The sequence below is a fragment of the Neomonachus schauinslandi genome, chromosome 4, assembly GCF_002201575.2.
Source record: "Neomonachus schauinslandi chromosome 4, ASM220157v2, whole genome shotgun sequence".
NCBI lineage: Eukaryota > Metazoa > Chordata > Mammalia > Carnivora > Phocidae > Neomonachus > Neomonachus schauinslandi.
Window position 1 is genome coordinate 102,415,277 of NC_058406.1, and position 16,985 is coordinate 102,432,261.

General features: G+C 38.1%; 1 protein-coding gene across 9 annotated transcripts in view; it reads left to right on the forward strand.

The window, feature by feature from the left end:
* RPRD2 (regulation of nuclear pre-mRNA domain containing 2) overlaps positions 1 to 16,985 on the forward strand; it is a 92,280-nt gene that overhangs the window by 57,008 nt on the left and 18,287 nt on the right. For 5 of the 9 annotated variants that reach the window (XM_021688048.1, XM_044914151.1, XM_021688049.1 and 2 more), the window contains exons 3-6: positions 6,957 to 7,057; positions 9,289 to 9,341; positions 9,943 to 10,069; positions 12,307 to 12,482. In XM_021688048.1, coding sequence (XP_021543723.1) covers positions 6,957 to 7,057; positions 9,289 to 9,341; positions 9,943 to 10,069; positions 12,307 to 12,482 — 457 coding nt within the window. Of the gene's footprint in view, positions 1 to 6,956; positions 7,058 to 7,917; positions 7,996 to 9,288; positions 9,342 to 9,942; positions 10,070 to 12,306; positions 12,483 to 16,985 lie in introns of all 9 variants that reach the window. The other 4 variants (XM_021688047.1, XM_044914152.1, XM_044914154.1 and 1 more) reach the window with 1 other exon arrangement.

The window sequence follows — 16,985 nt, forward strand, 5'->3', positions numbered from 1 at the left end:
GAAGCAGGCTCCCTGCTGAGCCAGGAGCCTGATACGGGGCTCGATCCCAGGACCCCGGGATCATGACCCGAGCTGAAGGCAGATGCTTAACCATCTTAGCCACCCAGGCGCCCCATTATACCTTGTCGTTTTAAAGGCAGAGGTGAGGGTGCTAGCAAAGAAAGCATCTCTTGAATATCTTAGCACTTCTACAAGGTCAGCCAATTGTTTGTTACTTATAAGTCAGCAACAAAGTTTATAATTAATTTTTTATGTTTTCTATGTGGTAATAATTGTACATTCTGTAGAAATTGATATTGGGATCAGTAATGGCTAAAATAGAGACCTAGAATAACAAGGTAAGTAAAACTGCTATTCTGGATTTTATTTTTGTTTTATTTTCAGAGAATTCCTAAATATGAGAGATGGTTGAATTGTAGATGTTTGAGAGTTCTGAGAGTTTTTGTATAAATAGGGAACGGATCTAGCTAAGAATTTTAGAGCTAACAAACTTTCTAGTAAAACCATTTTTACAAATGAAGAAACCTAGGGGTGCCTGGCTGGCTCAGTTGGTAGAGCATGTGACTCTTAATCTTGGGGTGGAGTTTGAGCCCCCGTTGGGTATAAGGATTACTTAAAAAATAAAATCTTAAAAAAAAAAACACACAGGGCGCCTGGGTGGCTCAGTTGGTTAAGCGACTGCCTTCGGCTCAGGTCATGATCCTGGAGTCCCTGGATCGAGTCCCGCATCGGGCTCCCTGCTCGGCAGGGAGTCTGCTTCTCCCTCTGACCCTCCCCTCTCTCATGTGCTCTCTCTCATTCTCTCTCTCAAATAAATAAATAAATCTTTAAAAAAAAAAACACACACAAAAACAAATGAAGAAACCTAGCCCCCAAAAGACTTCTTACTGAAACAGAACTAAAACCTCTAGTTTCCCCATCTAGTGCTACTTTTACTATGTTATACCCTAGTCTTAATTATATGTTTTCTTAGCAGTTGCTGTTTTTCCAGCATATTTTACTTGAGGACCTCATAGAGAATAGTTTGGTTTGACAATAACAAAATCCAGTTGTCATTTATTCAGTTACTATTTAGTGAGCACCTTGTTAGGTTCTAAAGAAACAACAATAAATAATTATCTCTGCTGTGAAGAAGCTCTGTAGTCTAGTTGGAAAGAAAGACAGTTACAGATATTTTGATTTGACTTCTGCCCAGATGGCCAATCATCAATTCCAAAGAGTCCTTTTTTTTTTTTTTTAAAGATTGTATTTATTTATTTGAGAGAGAGCCCAAGAGAGCACGAGCTGTGTGGGAGGGGGGTTAGGGCAGAGGGAGAAGCAGACTCCCCTCTCAGCAGGGAGCCCAATGCAGGGCTTGATCCCCAGGACCCTGAGGTCATGACCTGAACAAAGTCAGATGCTTAACCGACTGAGCCACCCAGGCACCCCCAAAAGGTCATTTTTTTTTAATAAAACAGTTACATTCTTGACAAAATATAAACTGCACCAGCAACAGTGGACATATTAGAAAATCAGAGCTGACATTAACCAATATCCTATGTCAGTAGTACCATGCAGTCTGGCAGTTAGACTAGGACTCTAGAGAAAAGGGGTAAAGTGGTTTTGAGTCATAAGCCACCTTGGCTTCTGATTTAAATTTTCTCTCAAGGAGTACATTTCCTATCTAGACCACCAGGAATCTCAATAGATTAAGATCAAACAAATATGTGCTTACAATCCAAAAATCACCAAACACTTTAGAAAACAAACCACCATTAAGGAGAATCAGCAGATTTAGGTCCCCCCCCCCATGAGCTTCAGATGTTAGAATTATCAGACAGAATATATAAAACAACTATGTAAGAAATGTTAAAGATGAATGAAATGAACAATGGATAAGATATTTGGACTGATTTTTAAAAAAGAACCAACAGGAATTGTAGAGAGAAAAAAGATTAAGCTAGAAATTAGTTCTGAAGAAATTAGAATGTAGCAATTAGAGAGAAGGAGGTGGAAAAAAGATCGGAATGAGAGGCCTAATTAACATCAAATTAGCTTCCAGGAGGAGAGAACATTTGAGTTCTGAGGAGGTAATAGCTGAGAACTCTCTGGAAGTGATGAAAAACATGAATCTGCAGTTACAGCAACCACAACATATACTAAGCAGGATAATTAAAAAAGAAATTCACACCTAGTTATTGTAATGAAATTATAAAACCAAACCAAACCAGAAAATAACAAGTATTAGGATGGGGGAAACTTCTGTTTCTGGTAGGAATGTAAAGTGGTGCGACAGCTATGGAAAACAGTTTGATGGTTCCTCAAAAACATAGAATTTCTGTATGATCTAGCAGTTCTGCTTCTGGGTATATACTCCCCCAGAAATGAAAGCAGAGACTCAAACAAGTATTTGTAAACCAGTGTTCAAAACAGCATTATTCACAATACCCAAAAGGTAGAAGCAAACCAAGTACCAATTTTTAGAGGAATGGATATGCAAAATGTGGTATATACATAAAATGGAATATCATTTAACCTTAAAAAGGAAAGAATTCTGGCATATGCTACAACATGGATGAACCCTGAACACATTATGCTAAGTGAAATAAGCTAGTCACAAAAGGACAAGTGTTGTATGATTCCACTTAGATGAACTACAGCAATCAAATTTATAGACAGAAAGTACAGTGGTGGTTGTTAAGGGAAAAGGGGAGATGATGTTTAATGGGTATAGAGTTTGAGTTTTACGAGGTGAAGAGAATCGTGGAGATTGATTGTATAACAGTGTGAATATTGTATGTGAATACATAGAGACAGAAAGTAGATGAAAAGTTGTCAGGAGCTGGGGGAGGCGGTAGTGGGGAGTTATTATCTAATGGGTACAGAGTTTCTTTTTAAGAGAATGAAAAATTTTGGAAATAGATAGTGGTGGTGGTTGTACAACATTGTGAATATAATTAATGCCACTGAGTTGTACATTTAAAAAAGTTAAAATGGCAAGTTTTATTTTACCACAGTAAAAAATAAACAAAAAACAATGCCAAAGAGAAAAGACAGATCACATACACAAGACTATTAGATTGATAACACACTTCTCAATAGCAACTGTGGAAGCCAGATGGCAGTTATGAAAAGTATTTTTTTTTTTTAAAGATTTTATTTATTTGAGAGAGAGAGAGTGAGAGAGAGCATGAGAGGGGAAGAGGGTCAGAAGGAGAAGCAGACTCCCAACTGAGTGGGGAGCCCGATGTGGGACTCGATCCTGGGACTCCAGGATCACGACCTGAGCCGAAGGCAGTCGCTTAACCAACTGAGCCACCCAGGCGCCCATGAAAAGTATTTCATAGCATTTATAGAAAATAGCTGTCAATATAGATTTGCATACAAAGCAAAACTACTTTTGGGGCGCCTGGGTGGCTCAGTCGTTAAGCGTCTGCCTTCGGCTCAGGTCATGATCCTGGGGTCCTGGGATCGAGTCCCACATCGGGCTCCCTGCTCGGCAGGAAGCCTGCCTCTTCCTCTCCCACTCCCCCTGCTTGTGTTCCTGCTCTAGCTATCTCTCTCTCTGTCAAATAAATAAATAAAATCTTTAAAAAAAAAAAAGCAAAACTACTTTCAAGAACCATTCAAGGGGCACCTGGGTGGCTCAGTTGGTTAAACGTCTGCCTTTGGCTCAGGTCATGATCCCAGGGTCCTGGGATCGAGCCCCGCATCGGGCTCCCTGCTCAGCGGGGAGCCTGCTTCTCCCTCTCCCTCTGCTGCTCCCCTGCTTGTTCTCTCTCTCTCTCTCTGACAAATAAATAAAATCTTAAAAAAAATTCAAACCATTTAAAGTTAAAGCTGAGGTAAGTTACGATCAACAAACTTCTGAATCAGTTTTAGTGTGAGAAGTTTAGTGATAAGGAGGGATGGTGAGTCATACTGGCAATAAAATACATGAAATATCTAGGAATAGCCTTAACAGGAATTATGTTGAACTTTGTGAATAAATTGTATTTGGGAATGTTGAATATAAATTCATAAATATTAATGTTTTGCTGTAGTGAAGAATAATGTATTGGTACCATATATCAATGTTATATGTAATACTTTTTCCAAATTAATATATCAGCCTAATATAATTCAAATTAAAAATACCAAAATTTCCTCTTTTGGAACTTAACATTAAATTTACTCTGGAAAAATAAGCAAGTGAGAATATACGAAATGTTTTGAAATGCAGTTGTAATGAGGGAAGATAAGCTACAGTTTTGAAGATAGTATAGTTGACCCTTGAACAACATGGGTTTGAACTGCTTGAGTCCACTTATACCTGAATTTTTTTTCAATTAGTACAGTACTGTAAATGTATTTTCATTATGATTATAATATTTTTTCTAGCTTTATTATAAGAATACAGTATATAATACATATACAAAATACATGTTCATCAACTGTTTATGTTATTGGTAAGTCAACAGTAGGCTATTAGTAGGTAAGTTTTTGGGGAGCCAGAAGTTATGCATGGATTTTCAACTGCGGGGGATTGGGGTCCGCGTCCCTAACCACCCCCTACATTTTTCAAGGGTCAACTGTATAATGTAAAAATGGATTAACAGAATTTGCAGCATAGAAAAAGATTAATAATTGAATACATGCTAGTGGAAGCAGTAAATCAGTGAGGAAAAGAAGTTATAATATTGGAACAGTTAATAGGAAATCTGTTTAGATTAGAGCTTGATTTTACATTCTATACCCAGTAGATTTTATTTTATTTTATTTTTTAAAGATTTTATTTATTTGACAGAGAGAAAGACAGCCAGAGAGGGAACATAAGCAGGGGGAGTGGGAGAGGGAGAAGCAGGCTTCCCGCGGAGCAGGGAGCCCGATGCGGGGCTCGATCCCAGGACTCTCGGATCATGACCTGAGCCGAAGGCAGATGTTTAACCAACTGAGCCACCCAGGCGCCCCTATACCCAGTAGATTTTAAATGAATTACACAGCTGAATTTTTTTTTAATGTTAATCATTAAAAGAGAGAGCAAAGAAAATAAGTTATAATTTTTTAAATCTCTGGTAGGCTTCCTATACTTAAAAAGTGGCAGTAGAGAGCAATTGTATTTTAACAAGTCTACATTTTAAAATTATATGTTTTAAAATGTAACTTAAAGTGCAAAGTGGGGAAAGATTTGTAATGTTGGAAAACCTATATATATATAATTATTTACTCCTTAGATAAACACTAAAATGCTAGTGAGTAGATAGGCACAGTTCACAAGAGAAAGTACTGCTTTATTCCATTGATCAGGCTTAGTGTTATTAAAGATGGGATATCCAGAGATTGTGTATGTCCTGATGGGATGCAGTATGAAGTATATAGTATCGTTTATTCAATATTTGCTCCCCAAAATTTGTGAATATGTATATAATCCGACTAATTTTCGTCTAGAGGAAATTCAGGCATTAATGGAACAAGTTAAAATGGCAGCAAATAAGTAAAGCTAGAGAATGTGGAATGTTCTGCTGGACAGCCAACCCCTGGACTGCAATATCAATGAATGGAATGAGAAAAATACTGAGAACAATTTAATCTGATTGCTCTAGATTAAGAGATTTAAGAGGCATAACCAAATGCAATGTATTGACCTTCTTTGGATCCCATTTCAAACAAACCCAACTGTAAATTTCTGAAACATTTAAGGAAATTTTTAATGTGTTGACTATATTTCAATTAAAAATAATAATAAAGTATGTCAACTGTACTTCAATTTAGAAAAATTAAAATCCTGGGGCACCTGGATGGCTTAATCATTAAGCGTCTGCCTTCGGCTCAGGTCATGATCCCAAGGTCCTGGGATCAAGCCCCGCATCGGGCTCCCTGCTCAGCAGGAGACCTGCTTCTCCCTCTCCCACTCCCTCTGCTTGTGTCCCCTCTCTCGCTGTGTTTCTCTCTGTCAAATAAATAAAGAAAATCTTTAAAAAAAGAAAAAGAAAAAGAAAAAAATCCTGGGATCGAGCCCTGGGTTGGGCTCCCTGCTCAGGGGGAAGTCTGCCTCTCCTTCTCCCTCTGTCCCTCCCCTCAGTTCGTGCTCTCTCTTCAGCACGCTCTCTCTGTCTCTCTCAAATGAGTAAAATCTTAAAAGAAAAGATTTAATTTTATTAAGCTTCCCTTACCTTACCTTTTAGGATGCCAGTTGTATCAATGAACACATGTGACTAACCCTCATAATATTATATGCATCAGAAAGCTCAGTGTGCTGTCGTAGCCTCATATACATTATTGATAAAAAGTATTCATTAAGAATGTTTTAAGATTTTAAAGATTTTATTTATTTATATTACTTGAGAGAGAACGCATTTGTTCGCATGTGTGTGCAAGCTGGGGAGGGGCAGAGGGAGAGAATCTCAAGCAGACTCCATGCTAATCCCAACACAGAGCTCCATCTCACAACCCTGAGATCATGACCTGAGCTGAAACTGAGAGTCAGATGCTTAACTGACTGAGCCACCCAAGCATCTCAGAATATTTAAGATTTTAATGTGTTAACTATACTTCAATTAAAATAATAAAGTGTGTCAAATGTATCTCAATTTCAAAAAATTTCAATAAAAAATTTTAAAGGGGTGCATGGATGGCTCAGTCGGTAAAGCGTCTGCCTTCGGCTCAGGTCATGAATCCCGGGGTCCTGGGATTGAGCCCTGCATTGGGCGCCCTGCTCAGTGGGGAGCCTGCTTCTCCCTCTCCCTCTGCTGCTCCCCCTGCCTGTGCTTTCTCTCACTCTCTGTCCTGCTTTCTGTCAAATAAGTAAAATCTTTAAAAAAAAAATTTTTTTTTAAGAGTTATTAAGATTTTAGTCCTACTAGACACTGTAGAAAAAAAATGTCTTGAACATCAAAAGACACTTGGAAAATAATTTTGTTGACAACTTTATTTTAGATTCTAGTTTGAGATAAAATTAACATTTTTATATGTCTGTGTCACTTTTTCTTTATCCTCAGGGATCCATCTGTCTCTAAGTCTATAGAACGAATCTTCAAAATCTGGGAAGATAGAAATGTGTACCCAGAAGAAATGATTATGGCATTGAGAGAAGCTTTGAGTAAGTGTATTTTCTCTCCTAAAAGAAAAAATTGAGTCCTTGACTCTTTAAAATTATAGATATTTTATAGATCTGGTCCTGTTGCTTAATAATGAAAAATAAAGTTCTGGATTGGGTCCTATTTATTTAAAATTAAATATTTAAAAAATCTGTTTGAATTAAAATTTAAATAGAATTGGTTTGGAGAGGGTTGGCTTTTGTTTGTATTTATTAGAAAAAGTCAAGCATATTAAGTGATGATGGCTATCTGATTATTTTCCTGCATGTTTTACTTTGAATGTTTTAAACTATTCATTTTTTTTATATGTTTAATAATTACTGCCCTGTCCTCTTACTGTTGGAGAATTTTTTAATGGGGTTTCAGTTTCCACTAAATTATTTTATATTAAGCATATATTGGCATTCTTTAGTCTTTGTTTTGGTTTAGATTTGCAGTAACTTGTGTACCTGTTTTTAAAAAGTTACTTATTTCCTGTGTATTAGATGCATGTAATGGAGTCATTAAATAAAAGTTGGTGGTGATATCTGATACCATGACCATTATTTGACTAGAAATTTGCTTTAAAAATCACATCTTCTAAGAAGCTGTTAAATTCTTCATTTGAATGCATTAACTGGTATTTTGTGCCCTATTCTTCTTAAAATCAGTAATTTTATTGATAATAGAAATCATGTTTATTTGACAGCTTCTTAGATCTGGTGGGTGTTTTTATTTTTTTATAAAAATGAAAGGAAAAGAAAGAAAAAAACAACACACAGTCTCGGATTGCCTTTTTTCAATGCTACAACTTTGACACTGAAGTGGACAGACAGAACAGCTTCCCATAATGCCAGATTGCAAAAACTGAAATGTTTTCCAGGTACCACTTTCAAAACTCAGAAGCAGCTGAAAGAAAATCTGAACAAACAACCGAATAAGCAGTGGAAGAAATCACAAAGTAAGGAACAAAATCTCAACTAATATAAAATTACCTCCTCTTTTTGGAGCAGAAGAAAATGTAGACCATTTGACATCGTACCTGGCATAAACCATGGGAAAGCCTATGTTTTCCAGGTCTGGGAGAGTGACCCAGTGATTTATACTAAACAAGCCATCATGGAGTTACTTCTTTAAAAAAAAAACAAAAACAAAAACCCTACTTTTAAACAAAGGAAATGCAGAAAAAGGGTTTAAATGAGTGAAGATTCAAGAGTAGTTGGGGGAGTGAAAGAAGAAAAAAAATGCTTGATAGTGCCCAGGCTAACTCTTAGGTTGAAAGATAGAAGAAGTTAGAGGCAGCTGACATTAAACAACAGAGCTGAAGAGGAGACTAGGCATTAAGAAGCATTTCTTTGGGAGCCATGAAATCCTTCAGATTTGGGGATACACTCTACCAGATTAGACATGGGCCTCAAATCCTGGCCAGAAGCTCAGTCTCTAACAGGAGCTCCTTTTATGTTTAACATGTTTACCCAGCATGAGATCAAGGGAGTGGAATACTGCATGTGATAGGCTGCTGTGGGCCAAACTGAGGAATATTGAGAAAGACTTGAAGGTGTGGAGGGAACAAGGTAGAAGACAGAATTGAGAGGTAAAACAAGACACTTGGGATGGTTTTACTACATCAAGCATATGATAATTCATCATGATTAAGGGAGTCCTCTGACATCCTTTTGGTCATAAGTTGCATGCTTAGGAACAGCAAGAGTCAACATTTCAGCCAAAGTTGAACCACAGTGGTAATGTACTTAGAACGTTCCCTGCCTGTTTTTGCTGTGAATTGAGTCAGCAGAAAAAGAAATCCAAAGCTAAATCATAGGAATAGAGTTGATGTTTGTAAGTAATTTTCTTCAGCCAGTGCTCAGGATTAACTGGATGTCGTGCTCCTGAACACTCTTTCTTAATTTGAGGTATTGAGATCCTCTTAAATTCAGTCAGACTGGGAAAAAAGGTACTCCATGTATCTCAGTATCTCCAAATCAATAATTCTAGGACTTTATGACTTAAAGTGTCTGTTGGAGGTAAGTAGGTTAGACCTATCTAAATAGTATATTTTTATACTGGCCACACTTGGGAGTGTTTAAATTTCATATTCTAGGAATATTTATTCTAGGAGTTATATTATTATTTAAATGTGTATATTTGACATATGTTCAAAGTGTACACCCTTAACTATAAAGCTGAAAAATTACCTGAATATTAGGTGACTTTTGTGTCTGTATTCTTAATGACCTTTTGTTTAATTCAACAGCATCCACGAATCCAAAAGCTGCTCTCAAGTCTAAGATAGTTGCAGAATTTCGAGTAAGTTATTAGAATATGTTTAATATGCCAAAGCTTTATTCACCCCTTTTGTTACAGTTCCCCGTATAGTCCAGTAAGATTTATTTTTATTCAGTTGTACATAAATTATATTTTAAACAAGTTTAAACTGTTCTGAAAGAATCCAGATTGGGATCAGATTACTTGGAGTTTTATATGTTCCCCCAATGGAAGAATTAACCTTCTTCCAGAATATCTATTACCAGCCAAGTTCTGTATTGAACTCCCCCCAACAATGGGTTCATCCTTCTGTGAAGCTCTACTAAATTAGAATTTGTTTAGAGTTAACATAATAAGACTATATTTACCTAATTAAAATTTAAAGAATAAGTGGACCTTTGTCTTAGTCTTAATCTTATATGTTCAGTTAGCCTTGAATAACTAAGGAAAGGATATTTTAAAGTATGTAACTAAAAATACGGTTTGGGCATGAAAATTGATAGTGCTGTCCCCAATTATGAGGAAATGCAAAGGGTTTCTTTCTCTTGGTTTTATTAGATTTTAGACATGTTTTATGTTAATGGGGGAAGGTAGAATAAGTGAATGTTTTCATAAATAAAATACGACTCTGGTCTGTATTCAGTCCCAGGCCCTCATTGAAGAACTGTTGCTGTACAAGCGCTCAGAAGATCAGATAGAATTGAAGGAAAAACAGCTGTCAACCATGAGGGTGGATGTGTGCAGCACAGAAACTCTCAAATGTTTAAAAGGTAATACTTATTTTTATATAGAATACCTCAGATTTTCTTCTCAGCTCTGTCATTTTTAAGTCATCAGACTGGCTTCTCCCATATAGAGAACCTTAGGATTTAGAGAGCAATTGTGGTACCTGGTCTTCCAAGTGGTGATTTCATGCATATAAATTTCATAAGTAAATTCTTGTCTTTCACATTGCACACCTTAAACTTACACGATGTTATATGCTCATTGTATCTCGATAAAGCAGGAGAAAAAAAAAATCTTTTTTTTTTCTTTTTTAAAGATTTTATTTATTTGACAGAGAGAGAGAGAGACAGCTAGAGAGGGAACACAAGCAGGGGGAGTGGGAAAGGGAGAAGCAGCCTTCCCGCCGAGCAGGGAGCCCGATGTGGGCCTCGATCCCAGGACCCTGGGATCATGACCTGAGCCAAAGGCAGATGCCCAACGACTGAGCCACCCAGGCGCCCCAGAAGAAAAAAAAATCTTAAAAAAAAAATCTAAAAAAGTAATTAAAACAAATTCTGCCCTGTCCTCATTTCTGGTGCTTTCTTGATATATTGGGTTATATAGAGACAGATGTATTTCACATGAGTGATAGATAATGTGGCTTGGGTATGTTCTTTAATAAGGTCACCGTACTGCCCCATAAAATCTAGTTAGTTGCTCTCTTTTCCTTAGATTGTAAATTAAGAATAATAATCGTATTAATAAATTATTAGAATGTAAATCTCATGAAGGTAGAAATTATCCTTATTTATTGCTGTATCCTAGCGCCTAGAGCAATGCCTGATACATAATAGGCATTTGATAAATATTTTTGAAATCATGAATAAATGGCTGTCGGCTATTCATTTGGGCACCTGTTTTGTTCTTGCCTTGTACTTTAAATTTAACCATTGTTACCTAATTTAATCCTCACAACAACCCAGAAGCATATTAAAAACCTCCATTTTGTACATGAGAAATCTGAGGCTTCATAAGGAGACGAGTAGCTTACTAATAAGCAAGTTACACAGTTGATAAAAAGCAAAGCCAAAATTTGTACCCATATTTGAAGCCATATTCCAGTAGTCACTGGGAAAGATGTATACTTAGAAGAGTAAGTAACAGGGGCGCCTGGGTGGCTCAGTTGTTAAGCGTCTGCCTTCTGCTCAGATCATGATCCCCGGGTCCTGGGATCGAGCCCCACATCGGGCTCCCTGCTCAGTGGGAAGCCTGCTTCTCCCTCTCCCACTCCCTCTGCTTGTGTTCCTGCCCTCGCTATCTCTCTCTCTGTCAAATAAATAAGTAAAATCTTAAAAAAAAAAATTCTTCTTTCCTATCTGAGGAAGACCCCTGATAAGAGTACAAACCATGAATTGTTTTTTCAACAATAGTGATATTACCAACTGTTAGTTACTCTTCTTTTTTTAAGATTTTATTTATTTGAGAGAGAGAGCTAGCGAGAGCAGGAACACAAGTGGGGAGTGGGAGAGGGAGAAGCAGGCTTCCCACTGAGCAGGGAGCCCAGCACGGGGCTCGATCCCAGGACCCTGGGATCATGACCTGAGCCGAAGGCAGACGCTTAACAACTGAGCCACCCAGGCACCCAGAAAGAAGAATTTTTAATGTGATACATACAGAGGTCACTTTATCTTTACTTTTCTGAACCTCCATTTTCTCACATTCTGTGGTGAATCGAAGTGAACAGAATTGAGCCTCCTCCTGTTACTCCTAATTAGCAGCTCAGCCTCCGATTTGTGAAGAAAAGAAATCAAAAGAGTTTCTTTTAGTTGAACTTTCTTTTCTTTACCTTAATTATAGGTGCCTTCATGATATACTCTTGGCTACACTCTAGCAGATTCAGCGTGGATTGTTTTAATAATCTGTTTTGTGGGTTGTGTGACTTGGAGAAGCTCCTTTAAGGTGAAACTGAGACTAAGGCAACAAGAACAGGTTCACAGATTATGTAAAAGGGGTTTTCTTCAAAAGATTAAATTTTGGGGGCGCCTGGGTGGCTCAGTCGTTAAACGTCTGCCTTTGGCTCAGGTCATGATCCCAGTGTCCTGGAGTCAGGCCCCGCATCGGGCTCTCTGCTCAGCGGGAAGCCTGGTGCTCTCTCTCCCTCTCCCACTCCCCCTGCTTGTGTTCCTTCTCTCGCTGTGTCTCTCTCTGTCAAAAAAAATAAAATCTTAAAAAAAAAAAAAAAGATTAGATTTTTTTACATATTCTGTTTTATCCTGAAATGAATACTTCTCTGTTATTTTAGATAAGACAGGTGGAAAGAAGTTCTCCAAAGAATTTGAAGAGGCAAGTTCCAAACTCGAGGAATTTGTGAATGGATTAGATAAGCAGGTGAAAAATGGGCCCTCACTAACAGAAGCACTGGAAAATGCTGGAATTTTCTATGAAGCACAGTACAAAGAAGTAAAAGTGGTGGCCAATGTAAGTAATAATTAAAGCTATCTTATATTGATTGCTTACTATAAATCAGTGACTGTTTATATGAGTTCTCTGACTCTGTGAGGATAAACATTATTACCTCCAGTGCATTGATGAAGAAATTACTTTTGAAGAAGGTCAGTAGCCTTGTATAAGGTAATAGAGCCAGCAAGTGGAGGAGTCTAAATTAAGACCTGGCTCTTTTTGACACTAAATAAAGCTCATGGATACCCTGACCATTAAGGTTTACTAAAGCCTTAGGTTTTAGCATTTCAAAGGGAATATACCTAATTATGGTTACAGGATATAAAAATTGGGCAGAAGTAGGGGCGCCTGGGTGGCTCAGTCGTTAAGCGTCTGCCTTCAGCTCAGGTCATGATCCCAGGGTCCTGGGAACGGGCCCTGCGTCAGGCTCCCTGCTCCGTGGGAAGCCTGCTTCTCCCTCTCCCACTCCCCCTGCTGTGTTCCCACTCTCGCTGTGTCTCTCTCTGTCAGGTGACTAAATAAAATCTTTAAAAAAAAAAAAAAATGGGCAGAAGTATGTATACTTTATTGTTTTACCAGAAAGCTAGATGGAAACATTCTGTTACTAAAATTTTGTTACAGGGGCGCCTGGGTGGCTCAGTTGTTAAGCATCTGCCTTCAGCTCAGGTCATGATCTCAGGGTCCTGGGATCGAGCCCCGCATCAGGCTCCCTGCTCTCCGTCTCCCACTCCCCCTGCTTGTGTTCCCTCTCTCACTGTGTCTCTCTCTGTCAAATAAATAAATAAAATCTTTTTTTTAAATAAATAAAATAAAATAAAATAAAATTCTGTTACTAGTGCCCTCTAAAAGAAACTGTTTTATACTGAATTTTTTATAGTTTTATTTATTTTTATAGAGGAGAGAGTGGGGGGAGGGGCAGAGGGAAAGAGAGAGAGAGAATCTTAAGCAAGACACTTAACTGACTGAACTGCCCAGGCACCCTGCATTTTTTTTTTTATAGCTTTAATCACTGTGTATGGTCATAAAAGCAGATGGTAGAGTAGATCCTGCCAGTCCCACTGGTAGGAGCAATCTAGAAGCAATCTTCTAGAAGCAATCCCTTTAACTCATTTAGCTCTTTTTTTTTTTGGCTTTTGCCTTCATATTTCTGAATAATATGCCTGGATTGTTCTTTCTTGATTTATCCTATTTAAGAAATACCTTTTGACTTCTTGGTATGACAGATGAGGATTTAACTTATACTCCACTGCCTTCCTCCTTCTCCCAACAGCATTATAAACTATTTTAAATCTATTGATCATCTTCATACATGGTAGTAGTGTATTTGATATTTTTTGACCACTAACTCTCGACTCTTCACTGTGTAAAATGAGGTTATTAACGTCCCTCTCCTTTCCCATTAGTTTTCATTTATCCCTTCAGTTTCCCGACTTCGGTAAACTGTACTTTCACATTGTCAAGGTTGATAATATTTACATTCTACTCTGTAATCATAATTAAATGTTACTTCCTTACTCTAAAGGCTGAAAATTAATAAACAAAGATTATAGTACAGCTATGTAAACATTGTTCACTGTATGGTCTTATGGTAGGTATGGTTATATTAGAGACTTTTTTTTTTTCCTAGAATTTTTTTTTGCATTGTTTGCTTTCTCATAGCCTTTTTGCACTTTCTCAGTTCTCTATCACATCGAATATTCTGAATTCACATTTTCCCCAGAAACCTCCCTAGCTGAACTTTCAATCTCCTGTTCCAGTTTTAAGTGTCTGGATCTCATTCTAGGACTACCTTATTCTGAGTTGAGCACTCTATTTTACAGATTCTGTGTCTTCTTTTTTTGGTTTTCTCTCTTGTTTTGTTAATTTCCAAAAAAGGGGGGCTTATGAGAGGTAAATTTTCTGAGTCCTTAGATCTCAAAATGTCTTTATACTGTTTTCACATTTACTTTGGTAAAAGTTTGTCTGGTTGAAAGTCATTTTCCCTCACAGCTTAAAAGGCATTACTTCATTGTCTTTAGTGTTACTGATGTGAAGTCTTTGCAAGATCATTTGTAGGTAACTTTTTTTCTGCCTGGGAGCTTTTAGGGACTCCATCCATAGTGTCCTGAAATTTTTACAATGGTGTATCTACATATGAGGTTTTGTTTTTCATTCATTAAGGGTTACATGGAGGGCTCTTTCAGTCTAAAGATTGGTGTTCTTCAGTTGTGGAATAATTTCTTTCTCTTCTATGTTCTCATACTTTCTCAACCTTATCTTTTTGTTCTGCTTTCTGAAAGATCTTGAGTTTCGTTTCCCTTCTAGTTATCTTGGTCTTTCTCTTTTATGATACTGGCTTTCATCAAAAATCAGATAATATCTCTGTCCATTCATATTTAAGAATGAGATATGAAAAAATTGAGAAGCTCCCGGTACATAGGTAGGGGTTATTTACTCTTGGGTTTAGTAAAGTCTGTGTAGGTCAGGAACTGGCTGTTATTCAGGGCAGGAGGAGTGCTAAATATTAGAAGGCTGGAGTCTTTTTGCCAGAATATTTTAACTTTTTAGAGAAGTCATGTTTTTGCCTGAGGCCTTGGCTGCCAAGTGTGGAGATTGCAAGGGAGGTGGTATTGAGTGGTAGTCATGCTTTTAATTAATTATCCTGATTTCAACCCCACCACTCACTCCACCCTTCTGTAGTCATCATGCCCTAGATAAAAGCAGCTTAGGGATTCTGCAAGTCAGATCAGCTCCTTTCCCAGATATTGCTCACCTTCTGCACACTCCTAACCTCATTTTTCTCTCCCCTGCCTCATCCCTTCTTTATTACTCTTTCTTCATCCTCTTTCTGTCTTCTAAATTTTGTAGAAATGTTTTTTCCAGGTATGCTTCTGGTTATTTGTTATACCTTTGTTTGTTGTTTTTTAAGATTTTATTTATTTATTTGACAGAGAGAGACAACGCGAGAGAAGGAACACAGGGGGAGTGGGAGAGGGAGAAGCAGGCTTTCCGCTGAGCGGGGACCCCGATGCGGGGCTCTATCCCAGGACACTGGGATCATGACCTGAGCCGAAGGCAGACCGCTTAACGACTGAGCCACCCAGGCACCCCTGTTGTTGTTGTTTTTAACTATTCATTTTATAGGAGTCCCAGGAGGGAGAGACAGTGAATGGGTGTGGTCAGTTCACCATTTTGCCCCAAAAGACCATTTAATAATTTTTGAATACTGATCTATGATCTGTTATTTAGGAAATCATTTAGTCTGCTTTAGAGGATCTTCAACAAATGGCTGGGAGAGGTTTATTCCAGAAGCATTTGTTGAATACACATAATTGCAATTCTGTATGATAAATGCTATAATAGAGGTAACTGTAGGATGCTATGTGAATAGATTGAATAGGTGCTTTAGTTATTTGGGAGTGGGGATGGAAGATATGGAGAAAAATTTCTCAAAGGAGCTAAACTCTCGTATTGCAGTAATTAGCTAAATGAAAAACCCATATTCTCTGAAGAGCATAGTTGAAAGCATGCAAACATAAGAGTATGGCAAAATTGGTGGACCTGAGAGTAGTTTCTCATAGTAGGTGGGCATGTATGCAGAAGGTGGTAAATAGAACTGGAGAGTTACTTAGGAACAAGGTTCTGAAAGGTGTGTGTTCACTGGAATTGGTCTTGGAATTTTACCCCGAAAGCAGTGGGAAGCAGTTGTAGGATTTTGATTTTGCTAATGATGTGATCAAGTTTGCATTTTAGAATCAGGAGAACAGGATGGAAAATAGGAGAGTATTAGATGCAGGCAGACAGTGGGTGTGTGGGTGGCTCAGTCGGCTAAGCATCTGCCTTCAGCCCAGGTCATGATCCCAGGGTCCTGGGATTGAGACCCATATCAGGCTCCCTGCTCAGTGGGGAGCCTGCTTCTCTCCCTCTGCCTCTGCCTGCCACTCCTCCTCTCCTCCTGCTTGTGTGCTCTCTCTCTCACTGTGTCAAATAAATCTTAAAAAAAATTTTTTTTCTTTTATTACCTAAAAATGTTAATCCAGACTGTCTGGCTTCCCTTGTAATGAGAAGTCAACTGTGCCTAGATGTATTCTTTGTAGTTATCCTGCTTGGGGGGTTCACTGAGCATTTTGGATCTATGGTTTGGTATCTTTCATTAATTTTGGAAACTATTTGACCATTATCTTTTAAAATATTTCTTCTCTTCCATTCTCTCTCTTCTCCTTTGAGGATTTTAGTTACATATCCCATGTGGTCTTAGATTTCTGCTGTTTTATTCATTCTTTTTTCCCTCTGGACTAATTTTTGGCTAATTTATACTTACCAGTCTTCAAGTTCAAATATTCTTTTTTTTTTTTTTAAGATTTTATTTATTTGACAGAGAGAGACACAGTGAGAGAGGGAACACAAGCAGGGGGAGCGGGAGAGGGAGAAGCAGGCTTTCCACTGAGCAGGGAGCCCGATGTGGGGCTCGATCCCGGGACCCTGGGACCATGACCTGAGCCGAAGGCAGACGCTTAACGACTGAGCCACCCAGGCGCCCCA